This window comes from Oncorhynchus gorbuscha, linkage group LG07 (genome assembly GCF_021184085.1).
Source record: "Oncorhynchus gorbuscha isolate QuinsamMale2020 ecotype Even-year linkage group LG07, OgorEven_v1.0, whole genome shotgun sequence".
Lineage (NCBI taxonomy): Eukaryota > Metazoa > Chordata > Actinopteri > Salmoniformes > Salmonidae > Oncorhynchus > Oncorhynchus gorbuscha.
In genome coordinates, this window is record NC_060179.1 from 41,947,946 (window position 1) to 41,966,905 (window position 18,960).

Sequence of the window (18,960 nt, forward strand, 5' to 3'; positions counted from 1 at the left end):
TCTCTGTGCACTGTTTGTTGTGCATGGTTTATGTCTGCCCATACCATTACCCCACCGCCACCATGGGGCACTCTGTTCACAACATGGACATCAACAAACCGCTTGCCCACACTAGGTAAGACACGTGGCATGTGGTTGGTGGCCGGTTGGACGTACTGACAAATTCTCTAAAACAACGTTGGAGGCGGCTTATGTGAGAGATATGAATATTAAATTATCTGGCTACAGCTCTAATGCACATTCCTGCAGTCAGCATTCCAATTGCACACGCCCTCAAAACATGAGACATCTATGACAGAACTGCACATTTTAGAGTGGCCTTTTATTGTCCCCCAGCACAAGGTGCACCTGTGTAATGATCATGCTGTTGAATCAGCTTCTTGATATTCCACAACTGTCAGGTGGATGGATTATTTTGGCAAAGGAAAACTGCTCACTAACAGGGATGTAAAATATGTTTGGCACAAAATTGAAGAGAAATAAGCTTTTTGTGCATATGGAAAATGTCTGGGACCAACACTTTACATGTTGTATTTATATTTTTGTTCAGTGTAATTACAGAATACAGTTAACTTCTTCACAATAATTAGCAAAGGCTGAGTCACCTTAGAATCTTAGACATGTACATGAAAACACACATACAAAAAGTGTACTGGACAATTTATTGGTGCCTCTGCATTAATATGAAGTGTATGTATTTATTTGATCATTTACAATAGGCCAACATAGCCAAAATATTGATCAACATGAACACTCATGAGAAATAAAGGTGATAAAAAATATTAGTGAGACATAAGAAAATATTAGAACAATAAGCCCAGTGTGCAGGACCCATTGATTCGTACAATTTGTAACGCTCATCTCCAGTCTGAATGCTTAAAAAAAAAAACAATACAAGTAACAACCTTTGATATTATAACACGTAAAAGTGAACTACGTAGGCTTTAGGAAACAGAAACAACTAAAGAGATTGATGGGGAGGGGAGCAAGAGAGGAGGGGGACCCATGTACCCCGCTTCAATCAAGCAGGCTTCAGTTACCCACTTGGCTTCAGTCACACCCAACATTGATTCAGGAGTCAAATCCAGCTGTGGCCTCCTCCTTGTCAGACCTCTCACACTGGGCAGACAGGGGTCCTGGGATGGACAGCTCCCCCACATACTTTAAATTGTATTTTATTGAACGTTTATTTAACTAGGCAAGTCAGTTAAATACGAATTCTTATTTACAATGACAGCCTACCAAAAGGCAAAAGACCTCCTGCGGGGACAGGGGCTGGGATTAAAAATAAAAATAAAATATAAATACAGGGCAAAACACACATCACGACAAGAGAGACAACACTACATAAAGAAAGACCTTAGACAACAACAACACACCATGCTAGCAATGCAACATGACAACAACATGGTAGCAACACAACATGGCAGCAGCACAAGATGGTATCAGCACAAAACAGGGTACAAATATTATTGTGCACAGACAACAGCACAAAGGGCAAGAAGGTAGAGACAACAATACATCACGCAAAGCAGCCACAACTGTCAGTAAGTGTCCATGATTGAGTCTTTGAATGAAGAGATTGAGATAAAACTGTCCAGTTTGAGTGTTTGTTGAACCCTGAGGACCTCAAATTACAATGGCTTGAGAAAGTATTCACCCCCCTTGGCATTTGTCCTATTTTGTTGCCTTACAACCTGGAATTCAAATATATTTGGGGGGGGGGGGGGTTGTATAATTTGATTTACACAACATGCCAACCACTTTGAAGATAAAAACATTTTTTTCTTGTGAGACAAACAAGAAATAAGACAAAAAAAACAGAAAACTTGAGTGTGCATAAATATTCACCCCCCCCCAAAGTCAATATTTTGTAGAGCTACCTTTTGCAACAATTACAGCTGCAAGTCTCTTGGGGTATGTCTCTATAAGCTTGGCACATCTAGGCACTGGGAGTTTTGTCCATTCTTCAAGGCAAAACTGCTCCAGCTAGCAAGTTTTATGCTCAACCCGCTCGGTTTTTCAGCACAAAACACCAGAAAATGTCCGAAAAGAGCAGCTCACCTGCTTTTACAGTATGATTTGACGATTAGATGTTCAATGTTACCTTTGAATTTTTTTTTAGAAAGGAATAGTTTCACCATATTAATTAAAACAAGAGTTAAGTTCATGTAACTGACCTTAAAATGAGGGATTTAAATGAATCACATTAAAAAAATTATAATCTTCAGAAAAGATTTGTCAAAGCAACAAAATAACTAGGGCTTTACAAAGATGGTGAGAACTTGGAGATATATAGGGGTTAAGTGGGTTAAAATCTTCCTAGAAGTCACAGGGGTGCACTGAGTCAAAATGCTGAATGACTTGATTACACACAGGTGGATTGTATTTATCATCATTAGTCATTTAGGTCAACATTGGATCATTCAGAGATCCTCACTGAACTTCTGGAGAGAGTTTGCTGCACTGAAAGTAAAGGGGCTGAATAATTTTGCATGTCCAATTTTTCAGTTTTTGATTTGTTAAAAAAGTTTGAAATATCCAATAAATGTCGTTCCACTTCATGATTGTGTCCCACTTGTTGTTGATTCTTCACAAAAAAATACAGTATTATATCTTTATGTTTGAAGCCTGAAATGTGGCAAAAGGTCACAAAGTTCAAGGGGGCCGAATACTTTCGCAAGGCACTGTATTTATATTATTAGGGAAAAAGTCTGTCGACACTTTACCCTAATTGTTCCTGTAAGTCACTCTGGATAAGAGCACCTGCTAAATTACTCAAATGTAAATGTATATGAATATTTTCACCAGATTTGACCTTTGACCCCTTGAAAATGGCCTTAAAAATCGATATATAATGTGACATCCAGCCTAACTTTGTATCACCCAATCCTTGTTTGATCTAGCATGGATGAAAGCCTCTAACAAGCTATTTTTTCAAGCACTTTCTCCAGCTTGACTGTCGTACTTAACTCAAAGGCACGTGCAGTCAAAAATGCGATTTTTCTGATGTTTTGTATATATTTCCACACTATGGGGTAGTGTAAAAGCTGTTTGAAAATACTGCCTGAAACTTCAGCCTGTTTTGGTTGGATGGAGTTATGGCCTGCCTGGTGACATCACCAGGTGGTAAATGAGTTAATAAACCAATAACAAAGAGACTTCCAAACAGGGTTGGAACTTAAATTATTTTCCAATCGTTTCGTTCGGAACAGAAACATATTTCTTGGGGTTCCGTTCCACTGTTCTGGCCAGCAAAATAAAGCTCTGAACGGGTTCGAAACAAAAAACTTTTTTTTTTATTGTTCCTTTTTAAACTTCAGATTTTTCATCTTACATTTAGCTCAACATTAAATTATTTCACCAATCAGTACGGATAGAGCAGTGGAGTGTGCTATGGAGCGGGCAAGCTATTTACATGCATTGGACAGACAAGTGTAGGATGCGATATGCGACACATTTTGCGGGTGTTGGAGAGCGCGAGAGAGGGTGGAGCAGGAGGTTTGGCTTGAAGCACTGGGCATCTTGTTGTTTGACATGCATTATCTGAAATAGGCCCACAGAATTATACCTATGGAGGAGCGGCTTCTATGAAGGAACGTTGAACATCTTTGAACTTCAGAGAGTTGGCTTCATGTTGGACCAGAGCTAGCTAGCTAAAAGTAATTAACCGGTTCCCATGCTTTTAAAATAATGGTTCTGTTCCGGAACAGTATAGAATACTTTTGTTCCCAGTTTTCGGTTCTGTCCCCTGAACCTTTTCCGGTTTTCGGTTCTATTCCGGTTTCAACCCCTGGTTCCAAACCTCCGTCAATAACAGACAGTTTTCAGTTTTCCCCTCCCACAATCACAGTAATGTCCATAATTATGACCCAGAAATTATTTGATATTGAGGTAAAAACATCTGCATTGGACCATTAGGATAAAAGTTGATCATCATCAGCTTATGCAATTTTATTTAAAGGTGCAATATGCAGAAATTGCTCTGCCATTTCCTGGTTGCTAAAATTCTAATAGTTTGCCAAATTTCAGTTTATGTGACGAAACAAGCAGTGTAGGGAATCATTGTACCATCGAAACCGCTGTGAAATATATTTTCAATAACCCAAAATACTGAATTTTCAGATGTTTGAAGCTTCTGTACAAAAACTTTTGTTACTAAGTAAGTTTAAGTAAGTCGCAAAAACTAAACTTAAGAATAGGAATCATAAAAATAGCGCACATAGAACAGATCTACCGCTTCTTACACTTGCTTTCAATGAGAATGACAGATCTAAAACTAATATTCCTATGTGAATTTGTCACCCAAAAAGTTACATTTTGTAGCTTTAAGGTCTGGATAATTTTCACTTTAGTCTGCCAATCAACTACAAGAAACATGTCAGCATTGTCTCAAGAATCCCCCTCCATTTGTCTCTTGAACTTGAATCCTCTTGCTGTGCAACTGTCACAAAGACCCACATTACTGATTGACAAAACCGGGTGCCCTTTCCCTCCCTAGGTCTGCACCCCCTCCAGTCTCTGTCTGTGCCGTGGCTGACCCTGGCTGGTGGAAGCTGACCTTCTCAAGTAAGAAGTCTGAGGTCAAGGTTCTGTACAAGATTATGGCAATGACACTGGGAATAAGAAGCATTCCAACAGCTCTCAGATCCCCACAAACAACCAGTTCAGTGCCAGACTGGAGAAGATAGTTGATAAGTCGGTCACTGAAGGGGCGCCATGTTAAGTTATCCCACTCTGGTCACTTCAAGAAGATCCGTGCCACACTGGCTGAGAACTCAATGTTGTCCCCTGAACATGGTCTTAGTGATGAGAACCACAGGGCAGAGAAATAACATACATAACGCATGTGCATGCGCACGCGCGCGCGCGCACACACACACACACACACACACACACACACACACACACACACACACACACACACACACACACACACACACACACACACACACACACACACACACACACACACACACACACACACACACACACACACACACACACACAATACCTATGAACAACAAACAGCCACATCATTCACAAAAACGCAGCAAAACATATATATACAGTGCTCAAAAAATAAAGGGAACACTTAAACAACACAATGTACCTCCAAGTCAATCACACTTCTGTGAAATCAAACTGTCCACTTCGGAAGCAATGGAATAGACAACAGGTGGAAATTATAGGCAATTAGCAAGACACTCCCAATAAAGGAGTGGTTCTGCAGGTGGCGACCACAGACCACTTCTCAGTTCCTATGCTTCCTGGCTGATGTTTTGGTCACTTTTGAATGCTGGCGGTGCTTTCACTCTAGTGGTAGCATGAGACGGAGTCTACAACCCACACAAGTGGCTCAGGTAGTGCAGCTCATCCAGGATGGCACATCAATGCGAGTTGTGGCAAGAAGGTTTGCTGTGTCTGTCAGCGTAGTGTCCAGAGCATGGAGGCGCTACCAGGAGACAGGCCAGTACATCAGGAGACGTGGAGGAAGCCGTAGGAGGGAAACAACCAAGCAGCAGGACCGCTACCTCCGCCTTTGTGTAAGGAGGAGCAGGAGGAGCACTGCCAGAGCCCTGCAAAATGACCTCCAGCAGGCCACAAATGTGCATGTGTCTTCTCAAACGGTCAGAAACAGACTCCATGGGGGTTGTGCGTACAGCCCAACACCGTGCAGGACGTTTGGCATTTGCCAGAGAACACCAAGATTGGCAAATTCGCCATAGGTGCCCTGTGCTATTCACAGATGAAAGCAGGTTCACACTGAGCACATGTGACAGACGTGACAGTCTGGAGACGCCGTGGAGAACGTTCTGCTGCCTGCAACATCCTCCAGCATGACCGGTTTGGCGGTGGGTCAGTCATGGTGTGGGGTGCCATTTCTTTGGGGGGGCCGTACAGCCCTCCATGTGCTCGCCAGAGGTAGCCTGACTGCCATTAGGTACCGAGATGAGATCCTCAGACCCCTTGTGAGACCATATGCTGGTGCGGTTGGCCCTGGGTTCCTCCTAATGCAAGACAATGCTAGACCTCATGTGGCTGGAGTGTGTCAGCAGTTCCTGTTCCCCAGACCTGAATCCAATTGGGCACATCTGAGACATTATGTCTCGCTCCATCCACCAACAGACTGTTGACTTTTGTTGCACCACAGACTGTCCAGGAGTTGGCGGATGCTTTAGTCCAGGTCTGGGAAGAGATCCCTCAGGAGACCATCCACCACCTCATCAGGAGCATGCCCAGGCGTTGTAGGGAGGTCATACAGGCACGTGGAGGCCACACACACTACTGAGCCTAATTTTGACTTGTTTTAAGGACATTACATCAAAGTTGGATCAGCCTGTAGTGTGGTTTTCCACTTTAATTTTGAGTGTGACTCCAAATCCAGACCTCCATGGGTTGATAAATTTGATTTCCATTGATAATTTTTGTGTGATTTTGTTGTCAGCACATTCAACTATGTAAAGAAAAAAGTATTTAATAAGAATATTTCATTCATTCAGATCTAGGATGTGTTATTTTAGTGTTCCCTTTATTTTTTTGAGCAGTGTATATACACTCCCAATGTGGACACCACACTCACAAGTACACCGATAATACTGTTACCATCTAAATTCTCACTCACACCCATATAAACAATACTGTTCAAGGTTCTTGATGCACAGACATATTATAACGTGTGGCATCTTTGTGTGGATAGCAAAGTACCTCCAACAGTTAATTCCAGTGAGCATTGCACTTTTCAAGATTTTCAAGAGTATGGCAACAAATATGTTGCCTGTGTCTGAACAAGGGCTCATGACCAGTAATCTGGAGTGAATATATGTTAATTAAAGTATATGAAATAATGAAAATTACATTTAGCTTAAAGGTTTGTTTGTTATAGATGTTTGTTATACATATACATGTTACACATAATAACCTTGGCACAACTGCTCTCACATCAGCTCTTTTAACATTAATATACAGTTGAAGTCGGAAGTTTACATGCACCTTAGCCAAGTACATTCAAACTCAGTTTTTCACAATTCCTGACATTTAATCCTAGTCAAAAAAATCCCTATTTTAGGTCAGTTAGGATCACCACCTTATTTTAAGAATGTGAAATGTTAGAATAATAGCAGAGAATTATTTATTTCAGCTTTTATTTCTTTCATCACATTACCAGTGGGTCAGAAGTTTACATACACTCAATTAGTATTTGGTAGCATTGCCTTTAAATGGTTTAACTTGGGTCAAACATTTCAGGTAGCCTTCCAAAGGCTTCCCACAATAAGTTGGGTGGATGTTGTCCCATTCCTCCTGACAGAGCTGGTGTAACTGAGTCATGTTTGTTCTGCCCACACATTTTCTATGGGATTGAGGTCAGGGCTTTGTGATGGCCACTCCAATACCTTGACTTTGTTGTCCTTAAGCCATCCAAAATGTCCTTAAGCCATTTTGCCACAACTTTGGAAGTATGCTTGGGGTCATTGTCCATTTAGAAGACCCATTTGCAACCAAGCTTTAACTTCCTGACTGATGTCTTGAGATGTTGCTTCAATGTATCCACACAATTTTCACCCCTCATGAAGCCATCTATTTTGTGAAGTGCACCAGTCCCTCCTGCAGCAAAGCACCCCTGCAACATGATGCTGCCACCCCCGCAACATGATGCTGCCACCCCCGTGCTTCACAGATGGTGTTCTTTGGCTTGCAAGCATCCCCCCTTTTTCCTCCAAAAATAACAGAGGTCATTATGGCCAAACAGTTCAATTTTTGTTTAATCAGGCCATAGGACATTTCTCCAAAAAGTACAATCTTTGTCCCCATTTGCAGTTGCAAACCGTAGTCTGGCTTTTTTATGGCGGATTTGGAGCAGTGGCTTCTTCCTTGCTGAGCGGCCTTTTAGGTTATGTCGATATAGGACTTGTTTTACTGTGGATATAGATACTTTTATACCTGTTTCTTCCAGCATCTTCACAAAGTCCTTTGCTGTTGTTCTGGGATTGAGTTGCACTTTTCACACCAAAGTATGTTCATCTGTAGGAGACAGAATGTATCTTCTTCCTGAGCGGTATGACGGCTGTGTGGTCCCATGGTGTTTATACTTGCGTACTATTGTTTGTACAGATGAAGGTGGTACCTTCAGGCGTTTGGAAATTGCTCCCAAGGATGAACCAGACCTGTGGAGGTCTACAATTTTTTTCTGAGGTCTTGGCTGATTTCTTTTGATTTTACCATGATCATGATGTCAAGCAGAGGCACTGATTTTGAAGGTAGGCCTTAAAATACATCCATAGGTACACCTCGAATTGACTCAAATGATGTCAATTCGCCTATCGGAAGCTTCTAAAGCCATGACATATTTTATGGAATTTTCCAAGCTGTTTAAAGGCACAGTAAACTTGGCGTATGTAAACTTCTGACCCACTGGAATTGTGATACAGGGAATTATAAGTGAAATAATTTACCTGTAAACAAGTGTTGGGAAAATGACTTGTGTCATGCACAAAGTAGATGTCCTAAACGACTTGCCAAAACTATAGTTTGTTAACAAGACATTTGTGGAGTGGTTGAAAAACGAGTTTTAATGACTCCAACCTAAGTGTATGTAAACTTCCGACTTCAACTGTACCTATATATATATATATATATATATATACACCTTAATATACCTTAACATGCGTCTATTTCAAAGGCAGTTTAATCCAGACACGGATTGCCCGTGGAACTTATCCATAACAAATTCAACACAAGGACTTTAGCCTAATAGACTATCGTTATTACATTATGGCAGAGAAACTGCTGTGGATGTGGTCCATTAAAATACATATTAACAGCTAGACAAAACAAATCAAATCAAATCAAATTTTATTTGTCACATACACATGGTTAGCAGATGTTAATGCGAGTGTAGCGAAATGCTTGTGCTTCTAGTTCCGACAATGCAGTGATAACCAACAAGTAATCTAACTAACAATTCCAAAACTACTGTCTTATACACAGTGTAAGGGGATAAGGAACATGTACATAAGGATATATGAATGAGTGATGGTACAGAGCAGCATACAGTAGATGGTATCGAGTACAGTATATACATATGAGATGAGTATGTAGACAAAGTAAACAAAGTGGCATAGTTAAAGTGGCTAGTGATACATGTGTTACATAAGGATGCAGTCGATGTTGTAGAGTACAGTATATACATATGTATATGAGATGAATAATGTAGGGTAAGTAACATTATATAAGGTAGCATTGTTTAAAGTGGCTAGTGATATATTTACATCATTTCCCATCAATTCCCATTATTAAAATGGCTGGAGTTGGGTCAGTGTCAATGACAGTGTGTTGGCAGCAGCCACTCAATGTTAGTGGTGGCTATTTAACAGTCTGATGGCCTTGAGATAGAAGCTGTTTTTCAGTCTCTCGGTCCCAGCTTTGATGCACCTGTACTGACCTCGCCTTCTGGATGATAGCGGGGTGAACAGGCAGTGGTTCGGGTGGTTGATGTCCTTGATGATCTTTATGGCCTTCCTGTAACAACGGGTGGTGTAGGTGTCCTGGAGGGCAGGTAGTTTGCCCCCGGTGATGCGTTGTGCAGTCCTCACTACCCTCTGGAGAGCCTTACGGTTGAGGGCGGAGCAGTTGCCGTACCAGGCGGTGATACAGCCCGCCAGGATGCTCTCGATTGTGCATCTGTAGAAGTTTGTGAGTGCTTTTGGTGACAAGCCGAATTTCTTCAGCCTCCTGAGGTTGAATAGGCGCTGCTGCGCCTTCTTCACGACGCTGTCAGTGTGAGTGGACCAATTCAGTTTGTCTGTGATGTGTATGCCGAGGAACTTAAAACTAGCTACCCTCTCCACTACTGTTCCATCGATGTGGATAGGGGTGTTCCCTCTGCTGTTTCCTGAAGTCCACAATCATCTCCTTAGTTTTGTTGACGTTGAGTGTGAGGTTATTTTCCTGACACCACACTCCAAGGGCCCTCACCTCCTCCCTGTAGGCCGTCTCGTCGTTGTTGGTAATCAAGCCTACCACTGTTGTGTCGTCCGCAAACTTGATGATTGAGTTGGAGCGTGCGTGGCCACGCAGTCGTGGGTGAACAGGGAGTACAGGAGAGGGCTCAGAACGCACCCTTGTGGGGCCCCGTGTTGAGGATCAGCGGGGAGGAGATGTTGTTGCCTACCCTCACCACCTGGGGGCGGCCCGTCAGGAAGTCCAGTACCCAGTTGCACAGGGCGGGGTCGAGACCCAGGGTCTCGAGCTTGATGACGAGCTTGGAGGGTACTATGGTGTTGAATGCCGAGCTGTAGTCGATGAACAGCATTCTCACATAGGTATTCCTCTTGTCCAGGTGGGTTAGGGCAGTGTGCAGTGTGGTTGAGATTGCATCGTCTGTGGACCTATTTGGGCGGTAAACAAATTGGAGTGGGTCTAGGGTGTCAGGTAGGGTGGAGGTGATATGGTCCTTGACTAGTCTCTCAAAGCACTTCATGATGACGGAAGTGAGTGCTACGGGGCGGTAGTCGTTTAGCTCAGTTACCTTAGCTTTCTTGGGAACAGGAACAATGGTGGCCCTCTTGAAGCATGTGGGAACAGCAGACTGGTATAGGGATTGATTGAATATGTCCGTAAACACACCGGCCAGCTGGTCTGCGCATGCTCGGAGGGCGCGGCTGGGGATGCCGTCTGGGCCTGCAGCCTTGCGAGGGTTAACACGTTTAAATGTCTTAATCACCTCGGCTGCAGTGAAGGAGAGACTGCATGTTTCCGTTGCAGGCCGTGTCAGTGGCACTGTATTGTCCTCAAAACGGGCAAAAAAGTTATTTAGTCTGCCTGGGAGCAAGACATCCTGGTCCGTGACTGGGCTGGATTTCATCTGGATTTCATCTTGTAGTCCGTGATTGACTGTAGACCCTGCAACATGTAGGCTATCCCTGCTCCAATAGAATAGAACTCATGTACGAACGTTAAATAACTGACACAGTACTGGAGATTGTGCTTTTTACAAGTACACTTTCTAGAGGTTGTTGAGGCCTGCGGAAAAACATTGCTGATTTTCTGTCAATCATTACCAAACAGTGACTACTCTACTAGACAGACTTTGCACTTAATGAGTCAGAAAATGCAAAAGCATTCCATATAGCATATTCAGATTAGTAAAACCTTGTGTCACAGGTTATGTGCCAGACTGTATAGTTCATAGTTGCATCACATGAATCATGTTCCATTGTTGCCTTGAAGACAATAAACAATCAGGCCTCCTAACCAACCAGAAAATGTCTCCTTTATTTGGTATAAAACAATACCAATTGAACAGAACAGCAAATTATGGCTTAATAAGATACACATCATATAGCACTTAGTTATTCAACATCAAAATGTTCCTCATGTATTGAAATAATGGTGGTTTGATTGATGATGTTGACATCATGAGTGAGTTGTACGCTAGCCCCAATCTCCAGCCTGCTCTTTCGTCCATTTCCCCTAACCGTCCTTGTCAAGGGGATAGCCTCTGGTACACCCAGCCCGCCTCAGCATGATGTTGATGCTCTTCTAGAACACTCTCTCCATGTTTCGGCCGTGTGAAAACAATACGGTCATGTAGCCTGTTGGTCTGACCCTGCCAGAACTCTATCATGTAAGGCTTGACGATATAGCCTCCCCTGTTGGAAGACACGCAAAAACAAGAACAGGCTTGCATGATAAGACCACTTACTGCACAGGTTTGTCATGGCAAAGTCATGTAGAATTCCTGGTGATTTGATAGTAATACTAACCAATAGTCAGGCATTGGGACATCTGTGTCCTTGTACTTTTCCTCCAGCTCCACATTTTTCTGTCTCAGGTACTGCAGAGTGAAACAAAACCGTCAAATGGGCGATTCCAAGCCAGGTCAGACCAAGAATATTTTGTGTATCTCAGATTCTGGCAATTCTCACAGAGAAACGTCATTGGGAGGAAGGATGTTTGACAGGCTTTTACATTTGTATCACTCTTTTTTTTATCATGATGAAAGGAAAGTGGTCATTTTAGGCCCTTTGAAAAACTAGTTTTAATGACTCCAACCTAAGTGTATGTAAACTTCCAACTTCAACTCTATGTCTTAAACCACTCCACAAATTTCAACCACTGCACAAAATGGGGAGGTTTGCAAGCCGAAGAACACAATCAAAACCATGAAGCACGGGGGTGGCAGCATCATGTTGTGGGGGTGCTTTGCTGCAGGAGGGACTGGTGAACTTCACAAAATAGATGGCATCATGAGGGAGGAAAATTATGTGGATATATTGAAGCAACATCTCAAGACATCAGTCAGGAAGTTAAATCTTGGTCGCAAATGGTGCTTCCAAATAGACAATGACCCCAAGCATACTTCCAAGGTTGTGGCAAAATGGCTTAAGAACAACAAAGTCAAGGTATCGGAGTGGCCATCACAAAGCCCTGACCTCAATCCCATAGAACATTTGTGGGCAGAACTGAAAAAGTGTGTGCGAGCAAGGAACTGAGTCAAACCTGACTCAATTACACCAGCTTTGTCAGGAGGAATGGGCCAAAATTCACCCATCTTATTGTGGGAAGCTTGTGGAAGGCTACCCGTAACTTTTGACCCAAGATAATCAATTTAAAGGCAATGCTACCAAATACTAATCGAGTGTATGTAAACATCTGACCCACTGGGAATGTGATAAAACAAATAAAAGCTGAAATGAATCATTCTCTCTGCTATTATTCTGACATTTCCCATTCTTAAAATAAAGTGGTGAGCCTAACTGACCTAAGACAGGGAATTTTTAATAGGATTAAATGTCAAAAATTGTGCAAAACTGAGTTTAAACGTATTTGGCTAAGGTGTATGTAAACTTCCCACTTCAACTGTACACTGTACATGCCTCCTGTAAGACCCTATGATCCGTGAACCATACATGATACGGAAACATATTGGTGTCATTATACTTCTTTATAGTGTGCTTTCAAGTATGGAGTATTTCGAGATTCTGAAATAAAATGTTTAACATTCATTTATTCAACATAAACAACATGAATATCTCAAAAGTACCCTTTTTGATACATTGTTTGGAATATCCTCTTCAAACACATACAATTTCCAGAGTGGGCTCTCTGGTACCATTGAAGAAAAGACAAATGTAATACATAGACATGTATATTATAGGTCATTACCAATCACAGCCCTCCTTTAGGATTGCACATTCACATTTATTTTTTATTTTTTACTGTGTATATTATTATTTTTATTCATTTAACTAGACGAGTCAGTTAAGAACAAATTCTTATTTACAATGATGGCCTACCAAAAGGCCTCCTGCGGGGATGGGGGCTGGGACTAAAAATATAAATAATTTAAATAAAAATATAGGACAAAACACAAATCACGCCAAGAGAGTCAACGCAACACTACATAAAGAGAGACCTACGACCACAACATAGCATGGCAGTGTGGGTGATGCTTATAAAATAATAACTTAAAAATGGTATGCACTTGTAGAGTATGTCTTAAAATGAACTAAATCAAAAAGGGTACTTTAGAAATATTATTTTTCATGTTGAATAGATTCATGTGAAGAAGAGAAATCTGAATCTAGAGGTACTCCATTTTGTAAGAGCATACTAGAAGCACACTATAAGGAGTATAATGACACCAACATGTTGTCTGTATCATCTACGGTTCACAGATTATAGGGTCTTACAGGAGGCATGTATAGGTTGAAAAAGGACCTAAAATAGCCAATTTCATTATCATTTTCAAAAATAATTGTTTGTCATACATGTCAAGCATCCTTCCTGCCAATGAAGTTTCTATGTGAAAATTGGTAGAACAATCTGCGATACCCCAAAATATTTTTGGGGGATCCTGGCCTGGAATTGCCCAGAATGAACATATTTCATTAATTTCCCTAATTTTGAGGGAATAATACAGTGGAGTAGCATGGACTGGTTCTTACATTTCTGTCAGGGACGGCAGTGCTTTGTCTGCTCACAATGGCCCCGATCTGGCTACTCTTGGGCCGGGAGTGGAAGTAGTCACAGGAGCTCTGGTAGGGGATTCTCTCCACATTGCCCTCGATACGGATCTGCACACACACATTCTCAAGGGTAGTGCCAACTACTGTACAGCAAATTCAGTGTCATCCTGCATTAGTTAATTCATTCATTAAGCACATCACAATGTGTTTTTGAAAATCAAAGATATTTGAAGATATTAAAACAATGGGTTGACAAGTAGGCTACATTTTAAGAGGTCAAATGAAGCACATACCTGCCTGTTGATGGGCTCCCAGTAAAAACACAGACATGCGTAAGGGTTGCTCTCCTACAGGAAGGGAAATAAAAAATTCTGATGTAAAGTCTGCAAACACAAGTAGTAGGGCTGGGCGATATGGCCCAAATATCATATCACAGTAGTTTTTAGTGTTGATGGTAATTTACTATTTTTAAAATAAAATAATAATAATAAAAGTTCTACATTTGCTTTATGAGTAGTGCGTGATGCTACGGTGGCAACACATACATTCTACATGATTTTAATGGGTCTTTCTTCCTTCTGATTGTTTTATACTGTTCAATTTAACTTCAACCTAATCATCAATCGCTGCATTTCCTGCACTCATTTTAGATCATTTCCACACTGCCAGCTAACTAGCGATTAGCAGCTAACAGGATTTAGCTAAAACGTGCTGAGAAAAGACAATGTAGCTGTTTGCAGATGTAACACAAACTAATTGTGTAATTATAGAACGCTTTTGTGGATTTAAATGAAGAAGACAAGTGGAAATAACATCGTTGTCATCAACATTGTTGCATGTGCTGGATTGACCATGCAGACTGAACGGAAGTGTCTCGCAACAACAAATGCGCTCCTTGAGTGACAAGGGGCGGGGCTATGTCTGTGTGGAAAGCGGCATAGATATAGAGCGGAGAAGGATGACTCAAGTAGAAGGTGTAAACTATAAAAATGGACGTTACACACATATCACATTTAACAAAACCATACATCCAAATACTGTTATAGAAGGTAAAGTAAAAACCCAAACCGGTCCGTGCATCAATATCGGTATATTGTAAAATCCTGTATACTGCCCAACCCTAAGAATAGTTTGGCATAGTCTAGTAGTACATACATTTGAGAGGACAGGAAGATGCCTGACTTATGACAGTAGCAGACACTAACCAGCTCTCCACCTTTCCGGCTCTCGTAGTTGGTAAAGAAGCAGAAGCCTTCATCGCTGTAGCCTTTTAACAAGACCATACGAGCAGATGGACGTCCTTCTCTTCACAGAGAAATAAGCAGATTGATTGAAAATGTGTTACAATTTGAGCTTAAGAAGCAAGCATTGTGTTTGATGGAGTATTTATGGGGGTACTCACCTAGTGGATGTGGCGATGCACATTGCATTGGGCTCTCCAATTTCAGGACATTTTGTGGCTTGATCAAACCAATCTCCAAACTGCTTGATGGGGTCCAGAGACACGAGCTGATTCTCCTCAAAGCACTACGACATGTTATTATAATGACACTTTTACATCAAAATGCACATTAGATTGAAGACATAAGCAGACATTGACATTTAAGGAAATACATTTTAAGCAATGTCTATTATGCCATCTTCAATACATTTCTGATATCTCTCCAATTACTGGGGTGTATGCAGTGAGGTGAACCTTCATAACATTGTAGATGATAAAGATGTTATGACTAGAGGTGACACAATTCTCTATTCTAGTATGTGGACAGCTGCTTGTTGAACATCTCATTCTAAAATCATGGGAATTAATATGGAGTTGGTCCCCCCTTTGCTGTTATAACAGCCTCCACTCTTCTGGGAAGGCTTTCCACTAGATGTTGGAACATTGCTGCGTGGACTTGCTCCCATTCAGCCACAAGAGCATTAGTGAGGTCAGGCATTGATGTTTGGCAATTAGGTCTGGCTTGCAGTCAGTGTTCCAATTCATCCCAAAGGAGTTAGATGGGGTTGAGGTCAGGGCTCTGTCCAGGTCAGTCAAGTTTTTCCATACCGATCTTGACAAACCATTTCTGTATGGACCTCGCTTTGTGCACGGGGGCATTGTCATGCTGAAACTTGAAAGGGCCTTCCCCAAATTGTTGCCACAAAGTAGGAAGCACAGAATCATCTAGAACATGGATCATCAACTAGATTCAGCCGCGAGCCAATTTTATCTTGAGGTGATGGTCGGGGGGCCGGGAACATATTTACAATAATTTGTATATGGCAAATTGACCTCAAGAAATACAGTATGACTGAAACCGAATGATTTCTAACCATCCTTACATTTGTATATGGTCACGTTTCTCTCTATTATGCGTGGGACTACTTGGGAACAGATGTTTTAAAGTAAAATCATTTTTAGCTGATTTCCTGGTGTTTTTAGTCTAATATGTTTAACAACAAAACATATATGTATTTATTTTCTCAGAAAACTTGGGTGGACAAATAAAACCACCAAAGGGCTAAATTCAGACAGCGGGCTGCCAGTTGGGGAAACCTGGTCTAAAATATCATTGTTTACTGTATTGTTAAAACTTTCTTCACTGGAACAATAAAGGGCCTGAACCATGAAAAACAGCCCCATACCATTATTCCTCCTCCACTAAACTTTACAGTTGGCGCTATGCATTGGGGTAAGTAGCGTTCTCCTGGCATCCATCCACCAAACCCAGATTTGTCCGTCGGACTGCCAGATGGTGAAGCGTGATTCATTATTCCAGAGAACGTGTTTCCACTGCTCCAGAGTTTAAAGGCAGCAAGCTTTACACCACTCCAGCCAATGCTTGGCATTGTGCATAGTGATCTTAGACTTGTGTGTGCCTTTTCGGCCATGGAAACCCATTTCATGAAGCTCCCGAGGAACAGTTCTTGTGCTGACGTTGCTTCTAGAAGCAGTTTGGAAGTTGGTAGTGAGTGTTGCAACAGAGGCCAAAAGATTTTTACGCTCTTCAGCACTCAACGGTCCCGTTCTGTGAGCTTGTGTGGTCTACCACTTCGCAGCTATGCCGTTGTTGCTCCAAAGACGTTTCCACTTCACAATAACACCACAGGGCAGCTCTAGCAGCGCAGCAATTTTACAAACTGACTTGTGGGAAAGGTGACATCGTATGATGGTGCCATGTTGAAAGTCACTGAGCTCTTCAGAAAGGCAATTCTACTACCACTGTTTGTCTACAGAGATTGCATGGCTGTGTGCTCGATTGTATACACCTGTCAGCAACGGGTGTGGATGAAATACCGGAATCCACTAATTTTAAGGGGTGTCCACAGACTTTTGCATATATAGTGTATATTATAGGGCCGTTATGCTCCCTTTCGCCAGTGGTGGAGCTGTTGGGAGATGCCCCTTCATTACATCACAAGACGTTGCACGTAAGCAATGTCAGCTTTGTAAGCAGATTTTACATTTGACTAAAGTGCAATGTGATGGAAATGTTGGGGTCATCAAGGTCATTTACACTCCAAAACAGTGCTAAATAATACACCACTGAAACAATGTGGGCAAACTGGATAGGCATTGTTGTGCCGCTGGAATATGCAAGTATCTGCATTTGCCATTGACATTCAACCCAAATTAGAAGGGTAAGTGAGGTAGCTTGTGCCATAACAAGAATGTAAGGAATAAAAAATGTAAGGAATAAAAACTCTTGTTTATTCTCACCTCTTCGTCTCCTTTGTATTTTTTCCGCATGCCACTGAGATCCATGGCTGTAGAATCACTCGTAGATTTCGTGCAAAAGGAACGAGAAAATAAGGCTCGACAGCAAGCTGTCAAAGAGGCACGGGGATGAAAGTATTGACCAATTTCACTGATTTTCTTCAATGTACTGCAACTGGGTATGCGCCTCATGCTTGTACAACAACCACGCAAAGCCTGACCGACGTAATCACGTTCACTGTCTCACGTAAAGTATTACGCAAACATTCGCTGACTTTTTTAAACCAAAAACAATACTGTATGAAGAGAGGCAGAAACTGCTTCTCCAGGAGAAATAGGTGGCAAGCTAAGCTTATGCGCAGAACTACGCACATTCGAACTACGCATATTCAGGCCGTCAAATCAAATGATTAATTAAAAAAACGAAAATGAAAACTTGTCAGTTTTTAATTTGCACGAGGTTGGAGAAATAACATGTTCAACTAGTTAAGGCATTTGCTCGAATCTTGGAAGTTCCTTTAGATTTCGAGAAAATTACATTATTAAATGAATACAGCTACATGTCGAGTCAAACCATGTTGTTGGAGCACGAGTCTATGTCCTCGGTTGTACACCTTATGACTTCCTAACTAGCCGTCATTAGTTAGTTACACCGGCTAGTTACATAAAAAGCTAGCTACATTGTAGCAAGTACCTGGCTAGCAAGTGCATAGCAACAACAGCCTTTAAAAATACACCTGGAGAAAAAAACGAATGGCAACTTCATGCTTTACTCTTGGGTGGAAAGTTATTACAGAAAGCTTGATGTGCAAAATGCTCTGTACACTACCATCATATCCATCCTTTCTTTGATGTCAACCTGATCCAAGACCATCACTGTACAAAGATAATCACATTGACAGAAAGATGGATTGTATTGTGTAACTCACACCATATTGTTATGCAGGTGAATGAGGACCCAAAAGCGACTTAGTGAAAACAGAGTCTTTATTCCAGTAACTGGCAAAAGTATACTCCTGGACAATATAAGAAGAAAACAAAACATGAAAAACTAAAATCCACTCGTAGTGACGAGGACAGACTGGAGACTCGACCATTGACTGCAGGTTGCCTCGGGAAGGCACCGACCGTAGCAGACTAGACACCTGCTCACACGCAGCATCTGAAGGAGACAAGACACGACAGGGCGAGACAATGACACAGCACAGCGAACATCATATAAGGATCCGACAAGGACAGAAGCGGAAAACAAGGGGAGAAATAGGGACTCTAATCAGACGACAAAATAGG

The 18,960-nt window shown here is 41.7% G+C and overlaps 1 protein-coding gene across 1 annotated transcript; it reads right to left on the minus strand.

The window, feature by feature from the left end:
* Positions 1-11,250: 11,250 nt before the first annotated feature.
* LOC124039212 (pyridoxine-5'-phosphate oxidase-like) lies at positions 11,251-18,239 on the minus strand. The gene is made up of 7 exons (XM_046355117.1): positions 17,674-18,239; positions 15,373-15,497; positions 15,176-15,275; positions 14,264-14,317; positions 13,950-14,078; positions 11,766-11,836; positions 11,251-11,651 (listed from the first exon to the last, which is right to left on the minus strand). The coding sequence occupies exons 1-7, from the start codon at positions 17,860-17,862 to the stop codon at positions 11,486-11,488; spliced, it is 834 nt and encodes a 277-aa protein (XP_046211073.1). The 5' UTR covers positions 17,863-18,239; the 3' UTR covers positions 11,251-11,485.
* Positions 18,240-18,960: the final 721 nt, after the last annotated feature.